This window comes from Fusarium vanettenii, assembly GCF_000151355.1.
Source record: "Fusarium vanettenii 77-13-4 chromosome 7 genomic scaffold NECHAsca_9_chr7_10_0, whole genome shotgun sequence".
NCBI classification, from domain to species: domain Eukaryota; kingdom Fungi; phylum Ascomycota; class Sordariomycetes; order Hypocreales; family Nectriaceae; genus Fusarium; species Fusarium vanettenii.
This window is the reverse complement of record NW_003315875.1, coordinates 466,086-481,590: the sequence shown is the minus strand read 5'-3', so window position 1 is coordinate 481,590 and position 15,505 is coordinate 466,086. Positions and strand designations below refer to the sequence as shown.

Sequence of the window (15,505 nt, the reverse complement as noted above, 5' to 3'; positions counted from 1 at the left end):
TTTAAAAGTGTAAGCACTAACAGCTCTTAGCCGCCGCATTTAAAGCCAAAGCGGGGTGGGACAAGATTGATCCGGACGCAAACAAAACGCGGCGTCTCAGGTCACGCCGAAACTCTTCCAAGATAGGCATGCTTTTGTCGCCTACCCAACTTGATACATCGACTACCTAGGCATCTTGGCTTCCACCATGAGCCTAAGCCATGGCCCGCAAGGTGCTCCAGAGCCATCGTTGAAACGGCGACGCATAAGAAAGGCGTGCATTCCTTGTCGTCAAAGAAAACGCAAATGTGATGGCAACTCACCTTGTGGAATGTGCACCACCTATGGCTACACTTGCGAGTATGCTCACGACGACAGCCCTCTAGCTCCATTCGTCTCGCAGTCCCTTACGAATGCATCAAAGAGTCCCATCTTGAACCCCTCAAGCAACCAGAGCCCGGAAGCTATGAACTCGAGCACCTCTCGCCAAGAAACATCTCCTCCAGTGTTCGAAGGTGGCATGCTGGATGAGCGACAGCCACGTTATGTAAATGCATCCTCGGCGATTGCATTCCCTCATATTCTTGGGCTACATTTGGAATCAGAGAAACCTCCCAATTTGCATTCATTCGGCTACAACTTTGGCATTCGACCCGAGGAAAAGTCGATCCCACGCGGGGACCTGGCAGAGCTCATATCTCAAGCAGAGTTGGTGACGTTTTCTAACACCTTCTTCACCGTCTTTGGTGTCATCTTTGATCTCCTAGATCAGAGCATATTCCTCCAACAGTGCCGTCTTTATTACCAAGGCCAACTCCGCGATGGTGTCTTCGCAGCCGTGGCTGCCGGTGTTGCAGCAATTGGGTCCTTTCTCTCTTTCAACAATGGCCATGACTGCGAGGTCGACATCGTTCATTATGCCAAGACAGTTCTTGAGGACCCAGCAGCAACGCGCAGAGCCTCTGTGCAACTGGTTGTCGGTTGGTCTCTGCGCGCGGCATATCTACGATTCACTACCAGACCCAACAACTCTTGGATAGCTTCATGCACGGCAATGCATCTGGCAGAAGCTCTAGGTCTACATGAAGAAGAGAATATTGCCAAGATTGCGAATATGGCAGGTGCTTCGGTGTCAGGTTTCACACCGGATAGACTTAGACGCATCTTCTGGTGTTCTTGGTCGTTTCACATCATTACTTCCTACGAATATGGCCGCTCTGCTGTTATTTTTCCTAGAGTTTCATGTGGTAGTATCTTTCCAGTTCCCGGATCATTTGCCTACCAGCACGTACGGATGGCCGAGATCTTGCCATCACCAAACTCGACATTTTGTCTGGCAGTCAAGCCTCAAGACTTGGGAAAAGAAATGCTAGAGCGCATGAAAGCTCTTCAGGAAGCTCCATTGGGTCACCCGTTCTTGATTTTAACCAAGGCGGACATCACATTCTACCTATATCGACGCATGCGTCAACTAAAAAGCCCCGTCACCGATGAAGTCATTCAGCTTATCATTACGGCAGGGAACAATGCTGTCGAGGCAGCATGCCAGCAGGTCCAAAAAGGGCATCTCTTCTTCAACGCACTGGGGAGCGTGTTTCAGTATGCCTGTGTTCTCCTCGCCCTCGATAACCCCCTCGCATCTTCTAATCTGGATGGCACATTCGATGGCCTTGAGACCATAGCCAGTATTGTGGACACGAGATTGACACGGGAAGCTCTAAATACGGCACGACACCTGTTGAAAGCCAGCATTCAGAAGAAGAAACAGCAAACCTCGACGCTAGAGGCCGTGGAGGCCAGGTTCACAGACACGGAGACGCCACCTGGGTTATTAGACATGACTCTAGACTGGGACCAGATCTTGAACGAACCATACATGTCTTTTTTCAGCCCTTCGGAGCTATGAACGTGTATCAAGTCTTCATGTTCTACGATAACACAGGCAAGAAATCTAGACCTAGAAGATATTGCATGGAATAGATCAATATCGATGAAACCCCTTTTCTCTGTCATTGAGACCTGAAAGATACCTAGCATCAGTTTTAGGTGGATTTATTGTTCCAGATTTCCTTAAACACGAGAAATCCGAAGTGTCATGATCAAGCCAGCGCGAGTAGAGTACTTGGGGTCCGTGGTGTCTTCAGGAAGCAAGTGTCCGTCCCCATTAGCCACGAGTGCCTCCGCAAGCGTACACTTTCCAACCGTCGCAAACCCAAGCTTCTCATAGAGGTGCACCGTCACAGTGTTTTGGGGCTTAACCATCAGCCTGACAAGGATGTTTGGTGATTGTCGTGTGTGTTGGAGATGTTTCAATGCCTCCTGACAAAGCTTCTGGCCCAAACCCTTGCCACGGTGTTCAGCCAAAGTGAAGAGACTCAACATCTGCCAGCGCTCTTCGTCTTCATCCAAGCCCGGGGCGGGTTGCCCAGAGGCTTCTGGGAGAGAATAATCCACCCGACTAACCGGCCCCCGGATAGTGAGCTGGCCAACCCACTCTACAGAGGAAGTAGAATCTGCTTCGCGACTTGTGGCAGCACAGACAAAGTTTTCTCGGTCCCCCTCAAGGAGCCTCTTGATCCAATCATCCTCAGTAAAAGCAGACTCAATCTCATAGGTGGACGAGAATGACTCAGGGGACGTCTGGAGAGCTTTGAGACGCAGACCGCGGTACAGCCTCGCGGACTCCTCAATTGAAGTTGTCTTTGAGACATGAAAGAAGGTGTAGTCGACTGCCGCCATGGTGCAGGCAACGCTTGGCCGATATGGGTTCAAGGTCTAATGGGCGCGGAAAGAAGCTTGAAAGGAGTTCACTGAAGACAAAGAATGAAAGAACCGTAAAGTTGTTAGCGTCTGGGGCCTACGGGTCAAGACGGCAACTTATATACTTGCATCGCTGGCGATTATTAATCTCGCGACAATGGTGCCATTTGTAAAACTCCACACTTTGTCATGCACTCCGGCTTACCTCGTATACCATTGTAGACTGGTCTAGAGCTCAGGTAAACCACAATGGTTTCTTGCATGGTTTGAATGCCAGGCTCAGTAAAAATAGCCGCGAGTTAAGTCGCCGTTTTACGGTTGTTAGTCAGTGAGATAGCCCCTCGTAGAGCCGCCACGGCAACAAGGAGCACAGCTGTCAACACGAAATTAGCCTCATGACATGATACAGCAGAGTAATGTCAGCTCTAACTCGGCCGTCTCTTGGCAGGTAGTCACACTTATGGGATGGGGCCACGAGAACGCGGCCGCGCAACAGCTGAACAATGCCGGCTTTAAGAGGAAGACAAAGGCCAGGTTCAAGTATCACGGGATCTCAATTCAGATTCACCAACGAGGGGACTAATCTAAGAATATTATCTACCATGGGATATCCTTGCCTTCGAAAGTGATGAAGCGGCCCGACGTCTCTGCCTTGGTGGACTTCTCAACCTTGGATGATATCTATTAGCTTGGATGACGTCGATCTTGGAAATTGACTCGGCTCTCACCTGCTCAAAGATCCCAGCAGCACTCTGCTCCTGTGTGATGGGAGCCTCCTTCATACCGAGGGTCTCTGCAATGGCGTTTCCAAGGCTGGTTTTGACCCATCTGCGAGACTCATTAGTACGATACCAAGCTTCACCGCTATGCTCACTGACCCTGGGTGAATGGGAAATGCAGTCAACTTCGGCTCCTCATGGTGAAGCTTTCCGACGAAAAAGTTGACAGCCGCCTTGGACATTCCGTAAGCCACATCCTGAATTTTCCTCTCACCCTGAAGTCCAATGCTTCCAAGCTCTGTGGACAAGACGACGAACTTTGGGTTCTCCGAAGCCAAGATCAAAGATCGTGTCGCAAGATACAAAGCAAAGGGGCCAACAGAGTTGACCTTGAAATGCTCTTCGACCTCGTTAATGTTCGTCTGAGCAACAAGGCTCCAATCTTTGCCAATCCCTGCATTGGCGATGACCGTGTCTAAATGAGTGATATCATGCTGATCCCGCAGAACTGTGATTGCGTTCTTGGGGTCTTCCAGGGAAGCACTGTCGATCTTGACTACAATGAGACGAGACCCAGGTGCAACTGGTAGAGTGCGAAGTTCATCGACGGAAGGATGGGCAAGATTGCGCACAGCCGCAATGGCAGTGGTTTGCGGAAGGTTGAGATAGAGCTTCAATAAGTCTCTACCAATGCCTGGTTGTTCGGAACAGGTTAGAAGATGACAAACTTCTGTAGGTCTTTATGTACCTCGGTTCGCTCCAGTGATCAATACGGTGTAAGCCATTGTTGTGTTTTGGCCTCTTGTTTGGTGTGAAATGTCAAAGAATGATTGTAGAGAGTCAAGTTCGTTGTGTTTAAAGACAGGCAAGTTAAGCCCAAAACTCCAGGTCTTTATACTTTACATTCCTCGTAGACACGTAGGGCATGTGAAGCCTACCATCCAAAACAGGCTGGACTTGATGGAGATGATGACAAAAGAGGCAAAACTTCAACACTCAGCGGCCTCGGGTCTGTACAGCCAGCCAGTTGCACCCCTGCGAAATACCACTGTGTCATTCAAGTTGACCTGACGATCTGGTGCTAATTTCAGGTTTCATGGGGACATGGTGCATCTTTTCAAGCCAAGAAACCATTCTTCCCGACATTCCGATAAGCAAGGTCCGTTGGGCATGCAACTCTCACTCGGTTCGTGTCTAATGCCATCCTCGACCGTGCCAGCGTCCCCACTAGAGTCGACATTTTCATTCTTGATTGGATGTCACGATGGACATCTTGCCTCCGCTAGCAGCGGGACAAGACAGGGGAGTCAAGCGGACCAGGGCGGACTTGTCGGGGCAGTCGGAATAGGCGGGATATACGGGATAAGCGGGGCAAGGCCGCTCGTCCCGCCGTCAGATCGGAGCTTCTTCCGGCTTGGAGACGAAGCCACCGTCAGCACCAGAGGCAGATGGCCACACACTAATGTGGGAAATCCCTGAAAACACCATCTTTGTCATCTCAGGGTATCATCTAGAAGTCTCATTATGAGAGGAAAAGGCCTCAAACATGACCGAGCAAGAACATCTCACATTGGGCGAAGAGATGAAGTCGGAGTATAAAGAAGGCTTTCGCAACTACATTCAAGTCTCCTCATCAGCACCTATCCCAACTCAGAAACAACAAGAAGAGCCACCATCTTCATAATGACCACTCAAGAGACCGCCAAGACACTTTATTTAGTGGCCGAGGGCACCAAGTACGCATACCGAATCATCGGCAATGCGAGCGAGGACTCTCCACCTCTCCTGATGCTCAATCACGTCCGATCAACGATTGACACTTGGGATCCTCAAGTCATCAACAACCTCACTGCAAGCGGTCGTCAACTCATCACGTACGACTATGCCGGGCTTGGTCATAGTGGCGGCAACATTGCCCCTAGCATCCGGGCTTTTGCTATCAACTTGCTCGCTTTCCTCAATGTCCTCCTGCCGACTCTTCAAGCTAAAGAGGTCGATGTTCTTGGCTTCTCCATGGGTGGCTACATTGCTCAGCAGCTTACTCTCGACGCTCCTGACATCGTGCGCAAACTTGTTCTCGCAGGCACTGGTCCTAGTCTTGGTCCTAACCTGGAACGGCCCATGAATGAGGTTCAGTCCACTGTCTTCAACCCAACCCCTGGTCCACCCACCATCGAAGCCTTCTTTCCTTCGTTCACGACCGGCGAACAGGGTATTGCATGGTTCAACCGGAGCACCCAGTCGCGAGCTGGTGTCGCTGGGAAGAATGGCGAGCCCGAAATTGCCCAATTCACTACCGGAGATGACCTTGTCAAGCTCACTCAGGCATACCTGACCTGGGATGCTGATCCCATCCCTTACGCCCTTCTCCAGACCATCCAGAAGGATGCCCTCGTCACCAACGGCGACAACGACTTAATCGTCCCAACGCAAAACTCGTACATCCTCGCTCGACAGTTGCCCCGCGCCAACTTTGTCATGTTCCCTAGCAGTGGTCATGGTCATCTTTTCCAGTATGCTAGCTACTTCACCAAGCTTGTCGGAGAGTTCTTAGATGGCAAACTGCCCACTGCGCCTTTCTCCGCCGGCAAAGCTCCAGCTTTCCAGAAGTATGGTTCCTACAACCAGTAGGCGATGGTAGAAACATGGAATGGGCTACATTCGATCTGTCTTGCGGTGTTTCTCCTTGGTCCTCGAGCTATCTAACTCGGCCAACATTACCTTTCTTCTCCTCAAGTGTTCTACCTGAGATCTATTTAGGGAATAAAAAGGCTTTTTTGCCACTTCTATGATTACTTCACAGCCTGTGTTTGAAGATACAATAGCAGCTTATATAATTCCCATTAGATATTACATACACGATCAGGGATCGAAAGCTACGATACCTACTTATAGGTGCAGTCTTGTGTTGGATGTAACCCGCTATCGAGGTGAGAGTATTACGATTGTGATTTGTCTTTTTCCCAGATGAGTCATCGAACCACTGATAAGCGCCGAAATATCGCGTAAACAAACCCCGCCCTCGCTTCAAACGCGCATGGCAGTTGAGGCACATTCATGAGTCGCCATGAGTACTGAAAGCGGGAGTGAACGAACTGAGCCTCCCCAGACGCGATTTCGACCTTCTTGCCTTCAATGCCAGCGTTTAAAGAAGAAGTGTGATCGGCAAAGGCCGCAGTGCTCTCTGTGTTTGCGGTACGAAGTGGCCCTGCGCGTATGCACACTTGAGCCATTTAGTAGTGTTTCTAACCAAAAGTGCAGACACGGTCGAACATGTTCGTATGACTCAAGAAACAGTTCTGTTGGGGATGCAGAGTCTGGTATCTTGGGCTTCCCTGACCAGTCAATCGACAGCCATCAAGCGCTAGAACAACCATTTCCAGCTGTTTTCTTTCTCGACTCTGCTCTCTTCAAACGGTCTGCGAACAAACTACCAGATCGGGGTTTTTCTCTGAATCCTGATCTGCTTTCTTTCGTCGGCAATGTTGCCGAGGACAAAGCATTCGTCTCTTCATACTTCACCTACATCCATCCGTGGATACCATTCTTGTCAAAAAAGCTATTCATGGAGAGAGTTTTAAACCCTCTCAGTCCAGCAAAGCCCGAAAATACGCTTCTTGTAGCAGCTGTTAAACTGCTAGCCAACCCACCTAACGGCCAAGAAGCACAAACAGCTGCTTACATGTCTATCAAGGCTGCCTTGCTTCGTGCCGACAGGTCCGGAGTTCTCAACTTCAAAATCTTCCAAGTCATGGTTCTGGTCGCCATATACGAGCTCGGTCATGCCATTTTTCCTGCAGCATACATGACGACGGGGAATTGTAGCCGATATGGCAGTGCCCTGGGACTCAGTAAGACTGTGGAGAGTTTCGATGCTATCGAGGAGAACCAGAGCTTTATTGAAGCTGAAGAAAAACGAAGGAGCTGGTGGGCTGCTGTGATTCTTGACCGGTGAGTGTTTATTCCATTATAAAAGGAACAAGGTTGACCAAGCTCTGAATGATGGTATAGTTTTATTAGTCTTGGGTGCGCGGAACGTGCTTGTTTGTTTCCAGACCCAAGTAGCGGCAGCATCCTTCCCATGGATGACGCTCTTTGGGAACAAGGCGTAAGCTCATTGTCTCAATAAATCTGCCCGGCATCAATACCTGGTGACTGACATGTAATAGGGTCACGTTGAACGTCCGATGCATCGTCTTTCTTCGCCCCCCACTGAAACGATGGGCCGCTACGGCCTTACTGCGCAAGCAGCAGTTCTACTGGGAAGAGTTTTCCAAAACATTCATGATAACTCGGCGATGGAAGGATTCCAGGAAAACGAAGCAAGAATATTAGATAGTACCTTGCTTGCACTAACAAACGTATCGTTTCAAGAGGGTCGATTCCGGGGCATAGGGGTTTGCAGCCCAACCACAATCTGCTTCAGGTAAGAACTCCGGAACCTTTCGCGGCCTTCCACTAAGGGCTTATAGCGCGAGACTTCTCCTCCACGATGAATCACGGTACCCGAGCACCAGACATCGAGCAATATCCGACCCCTTGACCCGCATCAACATCGAAGCCGACATAGCAGCGCACATGCTGCGCTTGGCCGACAGTGTCAGTGGAATAAGACGCTGTGGTATTGAAGAAATATCTCCTTTCTGTTTGGAGCCCATGTATCGCTCCGGTATTGTGTATGCCCGGAGGTACAGCGAGATGGGGCAACAAGAGGACCAGCAAGCGTTCGAAACGATCAAAGAAGGACTAAGAGCTATGGCTGGTCGATGGAAGGCGGCAGGTAAGTTATAAAATCGACTAGTATTTACGTTAATTGCTGATTGTTGTTAGATGCTTACGTTGGTCTGCTCGAAGCTCGAGAGCTTACGGGTATTTTGTGAATCAATTAGTGGAGACAATCACCAATGAGTCGACTATCACCTCGATGAGGTTTAACGAGATATGTATTTAGGCAAAGAAACACTCATATATTTGGGGTTTCGCCATTTTATTTCTCCCGTCTCAGAGTGAATTATTAAACGCATCAAGACCACGACAAGTCTTGTTGATTTGGGACTACCTATGTGCAAGACTCACGGTCATACCCATACTACATAAAACTTTTCTCTCACTAAATTAAAAACCTAGGCACACCATAAATGTACTTTCTCATCGCCGGAGCATTCTCAGTGCATTCAAATTCTTACGATTTGCTTACCTGAGGCACTTTGTGAACCTCGCTGCCTCGTGCTGTCGTGGCTCTAGGGTGAGCGAGAGCCGGCTAGTGGATTGCAGGCGCATTCAACGTGACGACTAATTCAAGGAGAGCATGAGTTTTCTTCTTCTTTTTATAAGAGATTCCTTGCTGCCTTGGGCCCTCTACAACAAAGGAATACTCTTGACAAGAGATGCTTCGTGATATGAATTCACCCCTGAAACGCTGGGTGACAGTCAAGAGATTGACCAAGCTCGGAATTCCGAGAGCCTGATGGGAATTGATTGGCTGGGGTTTGTCGTAGAACCAACGTCTGACTCTCCACTTCCCTGCGGAAGCTAGCGGGATCATCTTGAAGCCTGGTTGGCTCATGCCTGAATTCCCTCCGCACTCAGGGGTGACAGAAGCAATGATCTGCACTGACAGGGCTGAATGATTCGGTAATCTCTCTTAGGTCGGAATCCTTGCTGGCCATGTAGCAACCTCGAACGCGATGGCGTCTGGTGGCTGAATCAGCTCGCGTCACAACTGGACACGAAAGGGGCGCCAAAGCTGACTTGTCGCGCCACGCTCAGGTTCGTTGAGATGCCGGTAAGCTCAGCGAGATTGGGATTGGCCTCTTGCAGTGTATGTTGGGAGCAGCCGCTTGCTAGCTCGTCTAGGACTGAAGTACAAGACATCAAGGCCAGCGTACATGTCAGGGTCAACACTCCTCTCTTTTCTTCCTCCCCTTCCCCCCATATTGTTTGTTGAGCCTCCAAAGTAAAAACACACCATGGGGTTGTACACTGAGATCCCAAAGGAGATCCAAGAGGTTGACATCATTGTTGCCGGAGGTAAGTGACAACATGGCTCAACTGAGATAGCTGCTCAACTTGGAACAGGTGGAACGGCAGGATGCATCGTTGCGGCCAGACTGGCCGAGGCTGACCCCGGCTTGTCCATTTTGGTCATTGAGGGAGGCCAAAACAACCACAACGTGCCCCAGGTCGTCTACCCAGCTCTCTACCTGTCGCACCTCAAGCCAACCAGCAAGGCAACCCTCTTTTACAAGAGCACAAAGGCTGACCAACTTGCCGGTCGCGAGGTTGTCGTGGCTTCTGGTGGTACTTTGGGCGGAGGCTCGTCAATCAACTTTCTCATGTACACCCGTGCTCAGAGATCCGACTTTGACTCTTGGGGGGCCAAAGGTTGGTCGGCAGAAGAGCTCTGGCCTTATCTCAACAAGGTGATCGACAAATACTCATAACAAACATTACTAGAGGCTAACCTCATCTTGATAGTTCGAAACGTATCATGGCAGCGGCGAGAGTCGTCACCACGGCCATGACGGACCAATCCACGTGTCGGATGGCCCTTTCCCTCCCCCCAAGTCAGCAGCAGACTTCATTGGCGCTGCCGCGAAGCTTGGCTGGCCGAAAGTCACCGACCTGCAAACTCTGGATGCCAACAATGGCATAAGCCCCTGGCTACGGTACATGTCTCCTGATGGCAAGCGTCAAGACACGGCCCACACGTATATCCATCCCAAGCTTGAGGGCGGCAAATATCCGAACCTCCACGTTCTCGTCGAGTCCAAAGTTGTCCGTGTCTTGATCGACGATCAGAAGCGAGCCGTTGGGGTTGAGTATATCTCCACTCAGACTCCAAACGCTAAACTCACCGTCAAGGCGCGTCGCTTGGTAGTCGTGTCATGCGGCGCCCTCGGAACGCCCTTGGTTCTCGAAAGATCTGGCCTTGGTGATCCCGAGGTACTCAAGCGCGCAGGCGTGCCAGTTGTGCTGGACTTGCCAGGAGTTGGCCGTGAGTACCAGGACCACAATGCAACCATCCACCCGTACAGGACGAGCCTTGAGCCGCATGAGACACTGGACGGAATTCTCAGTGGCCGAGCTGATGTTCCTAGCCTCATTTCGAAGAAGGATAAGCTCCTGGGTTGGAACGGCATCGATGTTGCATCCAAGCTTCGGCCAAGTGAGGCGGATGTTGATGCTCTTGGCCCGAAATTTCGCGCTACTTGGGACAGAGACTTTAAGAACAACCTCGACAGACCTCTGATGATCACGGGTCTTATGTCATAGTAGGGCTTGTCAGACTCTTCTTTGCTTTGGTTAAGCTAACAAGTACAGCTTTCTCGGAGACCATTCAACCATCCCTGAAGGACAGTATGCAACAGTACTCAACATCACGGCCTACCCGTATTCACGTGGACATATGCACATCACTGGGCCCAACCTCGACGACCCGTTGGACTTCAACGTTGGCTTTTTTACTGATGCCGATGATATCGACCTGAAGAAGCAGCTCTGGGCGTACAAGAAGCAGCGCGAAATTATGCGCCGCACAGCCATGTACCGTGGCGAGCTGGCTGTGGGACACCCCCCCTTCCCTGAAGGGTCTGCAGCGGCGTGCATCGAGACGGATGCTCCTCTCAAAGATGTTCAAGACATCAAGTACTCTACAAAAGACGACAAGGTTATCGAGGACTGGCTCCGCTTCAAAGTCGCCAGCCCCTGGCATTCTTTGGGCACGGCAAAGATGGGTCCTCGCGAGAGTTTCGGCGTTGTCAGCGAACAGTTGAGTGTCCATGGCATTCAGGGACTCAAAATTGCGGATATGAGCGTCTCGCCAAAGAACATGGGCGCCAACACGGAGAATGCTGCTTTGGTGATTGGTGAGAAGGCGGCAGACATTATCATCAGCGAGTTGGGACTCAAGCCGTGAGAGTAATATGTTCATGTAACATAGCATTTCTAGACAAGTATTATAAGCCTTCCTTGGTCAAATGCTACATTCTACCACTTTTGGCATCGGGCTTAATACATGATTCCCTAGATTCGACAGAGTCATTGTGGTTGTAAGAAGTGATGCTGAGAGTTGCCGGCCCTTATCTTATTGCTCTAATAGCTAACGACGGTATTTTTCTTTGGGAGTTATGCACCATTCGAACTCATATCCACCAAGTATTCAAGACAATTCCCGTCTATTTAACCTTTTTTGGTCCAAATTCCACGCCTCTTCAGACACCCTTGTCGCGTTTTCAAGAAATCACTAAGATACCTTGACAATGGCCGCGCTCACTAGACTACCACCCGAGGTACTCCGGCAGGTAAAGTAGTAATCTAACCAGAATTCCTTTGGGCTCATTACTAAAACTCGACGCAGATTTTCCTGTATGCCCACGACCCATGGATACGACACCGGCCTTTTGATGATTATGAGTCATATGAAGCTCCCCTGCGTCGTTATGAACTTAAAGCGCCCAAACTCCGCAAGAATCTGTGTTCCCTACGCTTGACAAACCGTGCCCTTTGCGAGGCCGTGACGCCCTTGCTGTTTCGGCACATTATCATCAGCGTCGAGAGCGGAATAGGCCGTTTTCTAGCTCTGTCAAAGAGCCCACTACGTCGACTGGTTTTGTGTCTCGAATTGGGCGCAAGAGCCCGATGGGTCCATGATGACAGGGGTTATCTTGAAGACCCCAAGATAGCAGAAAATGAATGCCTCCGTGCATCTTTGGAGGGAGGTTGATCGACAAATAGAGAAGAGACGCGACGAGGCGTTGAACAACCATGGTGAGGTGGTCCTTGGTCGTAAGTTGGCGGCCTTGGACATAGTCTGACTGTAGACCCATCTCGCCTCCCGCGAATGCTATCTCACTCACCAGGCGGAGATTCTGAAGTTCGTCAATGTCGTCGAGGGCTGGTGGCTTCTCGTAAAGACCGACGTTGAGACGGTGGCAGTTCCGTTTGTAGCGGCCGTCAAGAGGTTCGCTGAAGTCGGTCCACTCTCGATTACAATCCAGAGTTGCGTATACCATGTCGACACTAGTTTAGATCTTCTTACTGCGGGCCATAGGGAGAAGCCTCTCAATCCGAAGGGGGGGTTTATCGACATACTCACGTCTTTCATCGATCCATATGCCCGACCCAAGAGAGAGGATGATGTCTGGTGGACTGTCCGACTTCCAAATACGAGTTGCCTCCTCTGCGGCCAATCTCACGGGATTGTTGCTCACAGTAGCTCCATCAACATAGGTTCTTTGCGTTGCTTCGTGGATATACGGTTTGAACAGCATCTGAGTTGCGGAGGTGGCGCGGGCTCTATACTCCAGGTCAGCTACCAACCTCTAGTCAAGGTCAAAGGCTGGAGGGGGGGCGGCACTCACGCCGCCCAGGTCTGAAAGTCGTCACCCTGCTCATCAGCCCGTTGCAGCCACTCATCTGTACGTATCTTAGCTTGTGCTCCGATCGAGCGCATCGCCGGGCGTTCTTACACGCTTCTCTTCCGTCCTTCAGCTTGTCGATGGGGTTTCGAGAGTAATTTGCCAGCAGACACGGATGATTCCGCCCGTCATGGCAAGTCACCACACCGACCTTTGCTTGATCTCCCCACCTTTTGCTCCCTTTGACCTGGCCGAAAAGATAATCGTCCCCAACAGCGGTCTTCAAAGCTTCGTTGATCCCAGATCTCTTGTGCTTAAAAACGCGGAATGGCTCGACAAGAAGAGATAGACCTGGAACAGCGAGGACTTTCTGGAGGGAAAATGCCCCTTTTGCCAGGCTACAGAAGCGATCTATGGCCTCACTCAGAGACCACTCTTTCTCAAAGACTCCCAAAGCCACAAGCCCGCCTATTAGATGGTTATTGTAGTTCCCTAAGGGCCTCAATATTATCATCAAGAGAAACTCACCAGTACTAGTCCCAATAACGAGATCGAATAGGTCTTGAATACGAATGCCAAACCCGACCGCCTTCTCGATCTCGGCCAACATGACCAACTCGACGATGCCTCGTACACCGCCCCTGTGAGAGACCTGTGAGCGACCTCCAGCAGGAAAATTCAATATATTGGAAAACAAACCCATCGAGAGCCAGAATTCGTGCTCCTGCAGTTCGAGGCCTCACACGGATGCTACACGGGGTTATGGAAAAGGGACACCCCAAGGGACAATAACTCATCCGTACCACTGATGCCTCTCCAGTTCTTGGTCTGTATCTCCTGATGCGGTCCTCGCAGATCCCATGCTCCTGAGGCATACATGGGAGCATATTTGTAGGGGCGTTTGATAGGCAAGTCAGGCAAGTTCTTTGTATCGTGGCACCCCTAACTTTACAGCTCGTAGCTACAGATGCAAGCCTCTTAATGGAATGAGCTCGATCCTGGATCTTAGAAAGCTCTTCCCATAGGTTTTCAATGAAGGCAACTGGATTATACGAACTTCGGTACACCCCAACCACCAGGTCTTCATCAAGTGGATCTGGCGGATGAAATTGGTCGCCAGCGATGCCGAACTGGTGGCCTTTTGCGTGACTCTCCCAGTAATTCTTGCATCTTCGCTCTCCGCGGTAGTCTAGAGCCTCACATCGCCATGAGCGGTTATAAAAGCTTTCTAGCCCCCGGCAGGCTTCTTCAACGAGGGCTTCTTTGCGCCTCTGTTCATGATCTAGTGAAGCGGTTAGACTAGTTGGTCTTGGCGACCGGTTCGGGTGATGCTGAGCATGAAGGATGAAGATCACACACCTCTGCCGCCCTTGTGGTCGATTTGCGCCACGATGCAGGCAGCAATGTATGGTATCATCTGAAACACCAGCTCGCTCTCTCCTTTAGCTGCCTGACTGGTTTCAAGGTGTCGTAGCTTGACCACTCGGGCCATGAGTTGAGCCAGGTGCTCGCTGAACCGTCTGGGCGGCGATATATCTCCAGCGGACAGTTCGTGAAAGTCAAGTGAGTTCTCATAGTCTCTACCTAGTGCCGCCGCAGATCGGTGAAGGTAGGCGTTCAGGGACGATGTTTCAGGGTTCAGGTTCAATGACTTGCGTTTTTCGCGGATCTTCTCTGACATGGCTAGAATCTCGCCATGCAAGGTTTTGATCTTATCTGCAATGCTCTGCACTGTAGATGGTGAGCTGCGAGTCAATTGAGGGATCGAGATAACCCTAAAGTCGTCATAGTAGCACCGAATCAACTCCATCGCTGTCCCAATGGGCTTTCCTCCAACTCTCCATTTTTGCTGGAGTTCTTGGAAGCGGGTCGAGTTTTCACAACTCTGCAGCAGCTGGCGAGTTGCCCTTTCGGTAGACAGGATGGAGTCATGAGTATCCATGGACATTTTGTTGAGTACAATGATCAGCCCAGGTCGGACCCGCTGATTTAGTGTCCTCTCATGACCGCCCTTGGCCCAGCGGAACATCTGATCCAGGATCTTGTAGGATTGTCTATTTCCTAATTAGCATTCTCAGTTTCACACCAGTAGATACGGCAGTGTCCTACCTTGAGTTATTGGTGACGAAACAGACGACATCTGAAAAGGCATAGAGCAGCCTGGGGTACACCGCATTGACGACGGTACTTCTTGTATCAGACGATACTTGACGCCGCTGCTTCCGACCAACTCCCCCGGCATATTCATTGCTGAAGCGAATTGGCCCCATTGTAGGTCTATGTGATCCATTGCTGAATTTTCGTGCTGAGTGAACGGGTCCACTGGATATTCGCGGAGGCCTCCATCAAGCGCCGCCTGGGAATTTTGTCTAGCCTCACGAGCCTCGGATATTGCATTTCGAGAGCCCGACTTGTCCGTGCCATGGAAGCCTTCGCAGTCTGAAGAAATGAGCCAAGGTATGTAACATTATGGAAATACTGGGTATCTTACCCACAAAGAAGCGAGCAACTTCACTTGACTGGGTCCGGGGTTCTGCGAAGAGGTGCAGGTCACTGTTTGTCGATTGAAAATCATCTCCTGCTGCTCCTCGAACAGGAACGTCGTGGTTCTGACCAGGAGCCAGCGATTCGATAATGGCACGGATCAGTGTACTCTTGCCAGATCCTGTGTCGCCGACAAAGGATATT

At 50.5% G+C, this 15,505-nt stretch overlaps 6 protein-coding genes across 6 annotated transcripts; 4 read left to right on the top strand and 2 right to left on the bottom strand.

Moving 5' to 3' along the window:
* Window positions 1-187: 187 nt before the first annotated feature.
* NECHADRAFT_45101 (uncharacterized protein) lies at window positions 188-1,885 on the top strand (the record flags this gene model as incomplete). The annotated part of the gene is made up of 1 exon (XM_003049329.1): window positions 188-1,885. The coding sequence occupies one exon, from the start codon at window positions 188-190 to the stop codon at window positions 1,883-1,885; it is 1,698 nt and encodes a 565-aa protein (XP_003049375.1).
* Window positions 1,886-2,049: 164 nt separating this feature from the next.
* NECHADRAFT_82669 (uncharacterized protein) lies at window positions 2,050-2,718 on the bottom strand (the record flags this gene model as incomplete). The annotated part of the gene is made up of 1 exon (XM_003049074.1): window positions 2,050-2,718. The coding sequence occupies one exon, from the start codon at window positions 2,716-2,718 to the stop codon at window positions 2,050-2,052; it is 669 nt and encodes a 222-aa protein (XP_003049120.1).
* Window positions 2,719-3,336: 618 nt separating this feature from the next.
* NECHADRAFT_94977 (uncharacterized protein) lies at window positions 3,337-4,243 on the bottom strand (the record flags this gene model as incomplete). Its single annotated transcript, XM_003049073.1, has 4 exons — window positions 3,337-3,408; window positions 3,468-3,567; window positions 3,618-4,152; window positions 4,207-4,243. 4 exons carry the CDS (start codon window positions 4,241-4,243, stop codon window positions 3,337-3,339), a joined length of 744 nt encoding a protein of 247 aa, XP_003049119.1.
* An 898-nt stretch (window positions 4,244-5,141) lies between these two features.
* Window positions 5,142-6,089, top strand: NECHADRAFT_82667 (uncharacterized protein; the record flags this gene model as incomplete). Its single annotated transcript, XM_003049328.1, has 1 exon — window positions 5,142-6,089. One exon carries the CDS (start codon window positions 5,142-5,144, stop codon window positions 6,087-6,089), a length of 948 nt encoding a protein of 315 aa, XP_003049374.1.
* Window positions 6,090-6,525: 436 nt separating this feature from the next.
* Window positions 6,526-8,442, top strand: NECHADRAFT_101094 (uncharacterized protein; the record flags this gene model as incomplete). The annotated part of the gene is made up of 5 exons (XM_003049327.1): window positions 6,526-7,409; window positions 7,470-7,566; window positions 7,628-7,884; window positions 7,931-8,238; window positions 8,289-8,442. The coding sequence occupies 5 exons, from the start codon at window positions 6,526-6,528 to the stop codon at window positions 8,336-8,338; spliced, it is 1,596 nt and encodes a 531-aa protein (XP_003049373.1). The 3' UTR covers window positions 8,339-8,442.
* A 985-nt stretch (window positions 8,443-9,427) lies between these two features.
* On the top strand, window positions 9,428-11,376 carry NECHADRAFT_94976 (uncharacterized protein; the record flags this gene model as incomplete). The annotated part of the gene is made up of 4 exons (XM_003049326.1): window positions 9,428-9,488; window positions 9,537-9,880; window positions 9,936-10,732; window positions 10,782-11,376. 4 exons carry the CDS (start codon window positions 9,428-9,430, stop codon window positions 11,374-11,376), a joined length of 1,797 nt encoding a protein of 598 aa, XP_003049372.1.
* Between the last annotated feature and the right edge of the window lie 4,129 nt (window positions 11,377-15,505).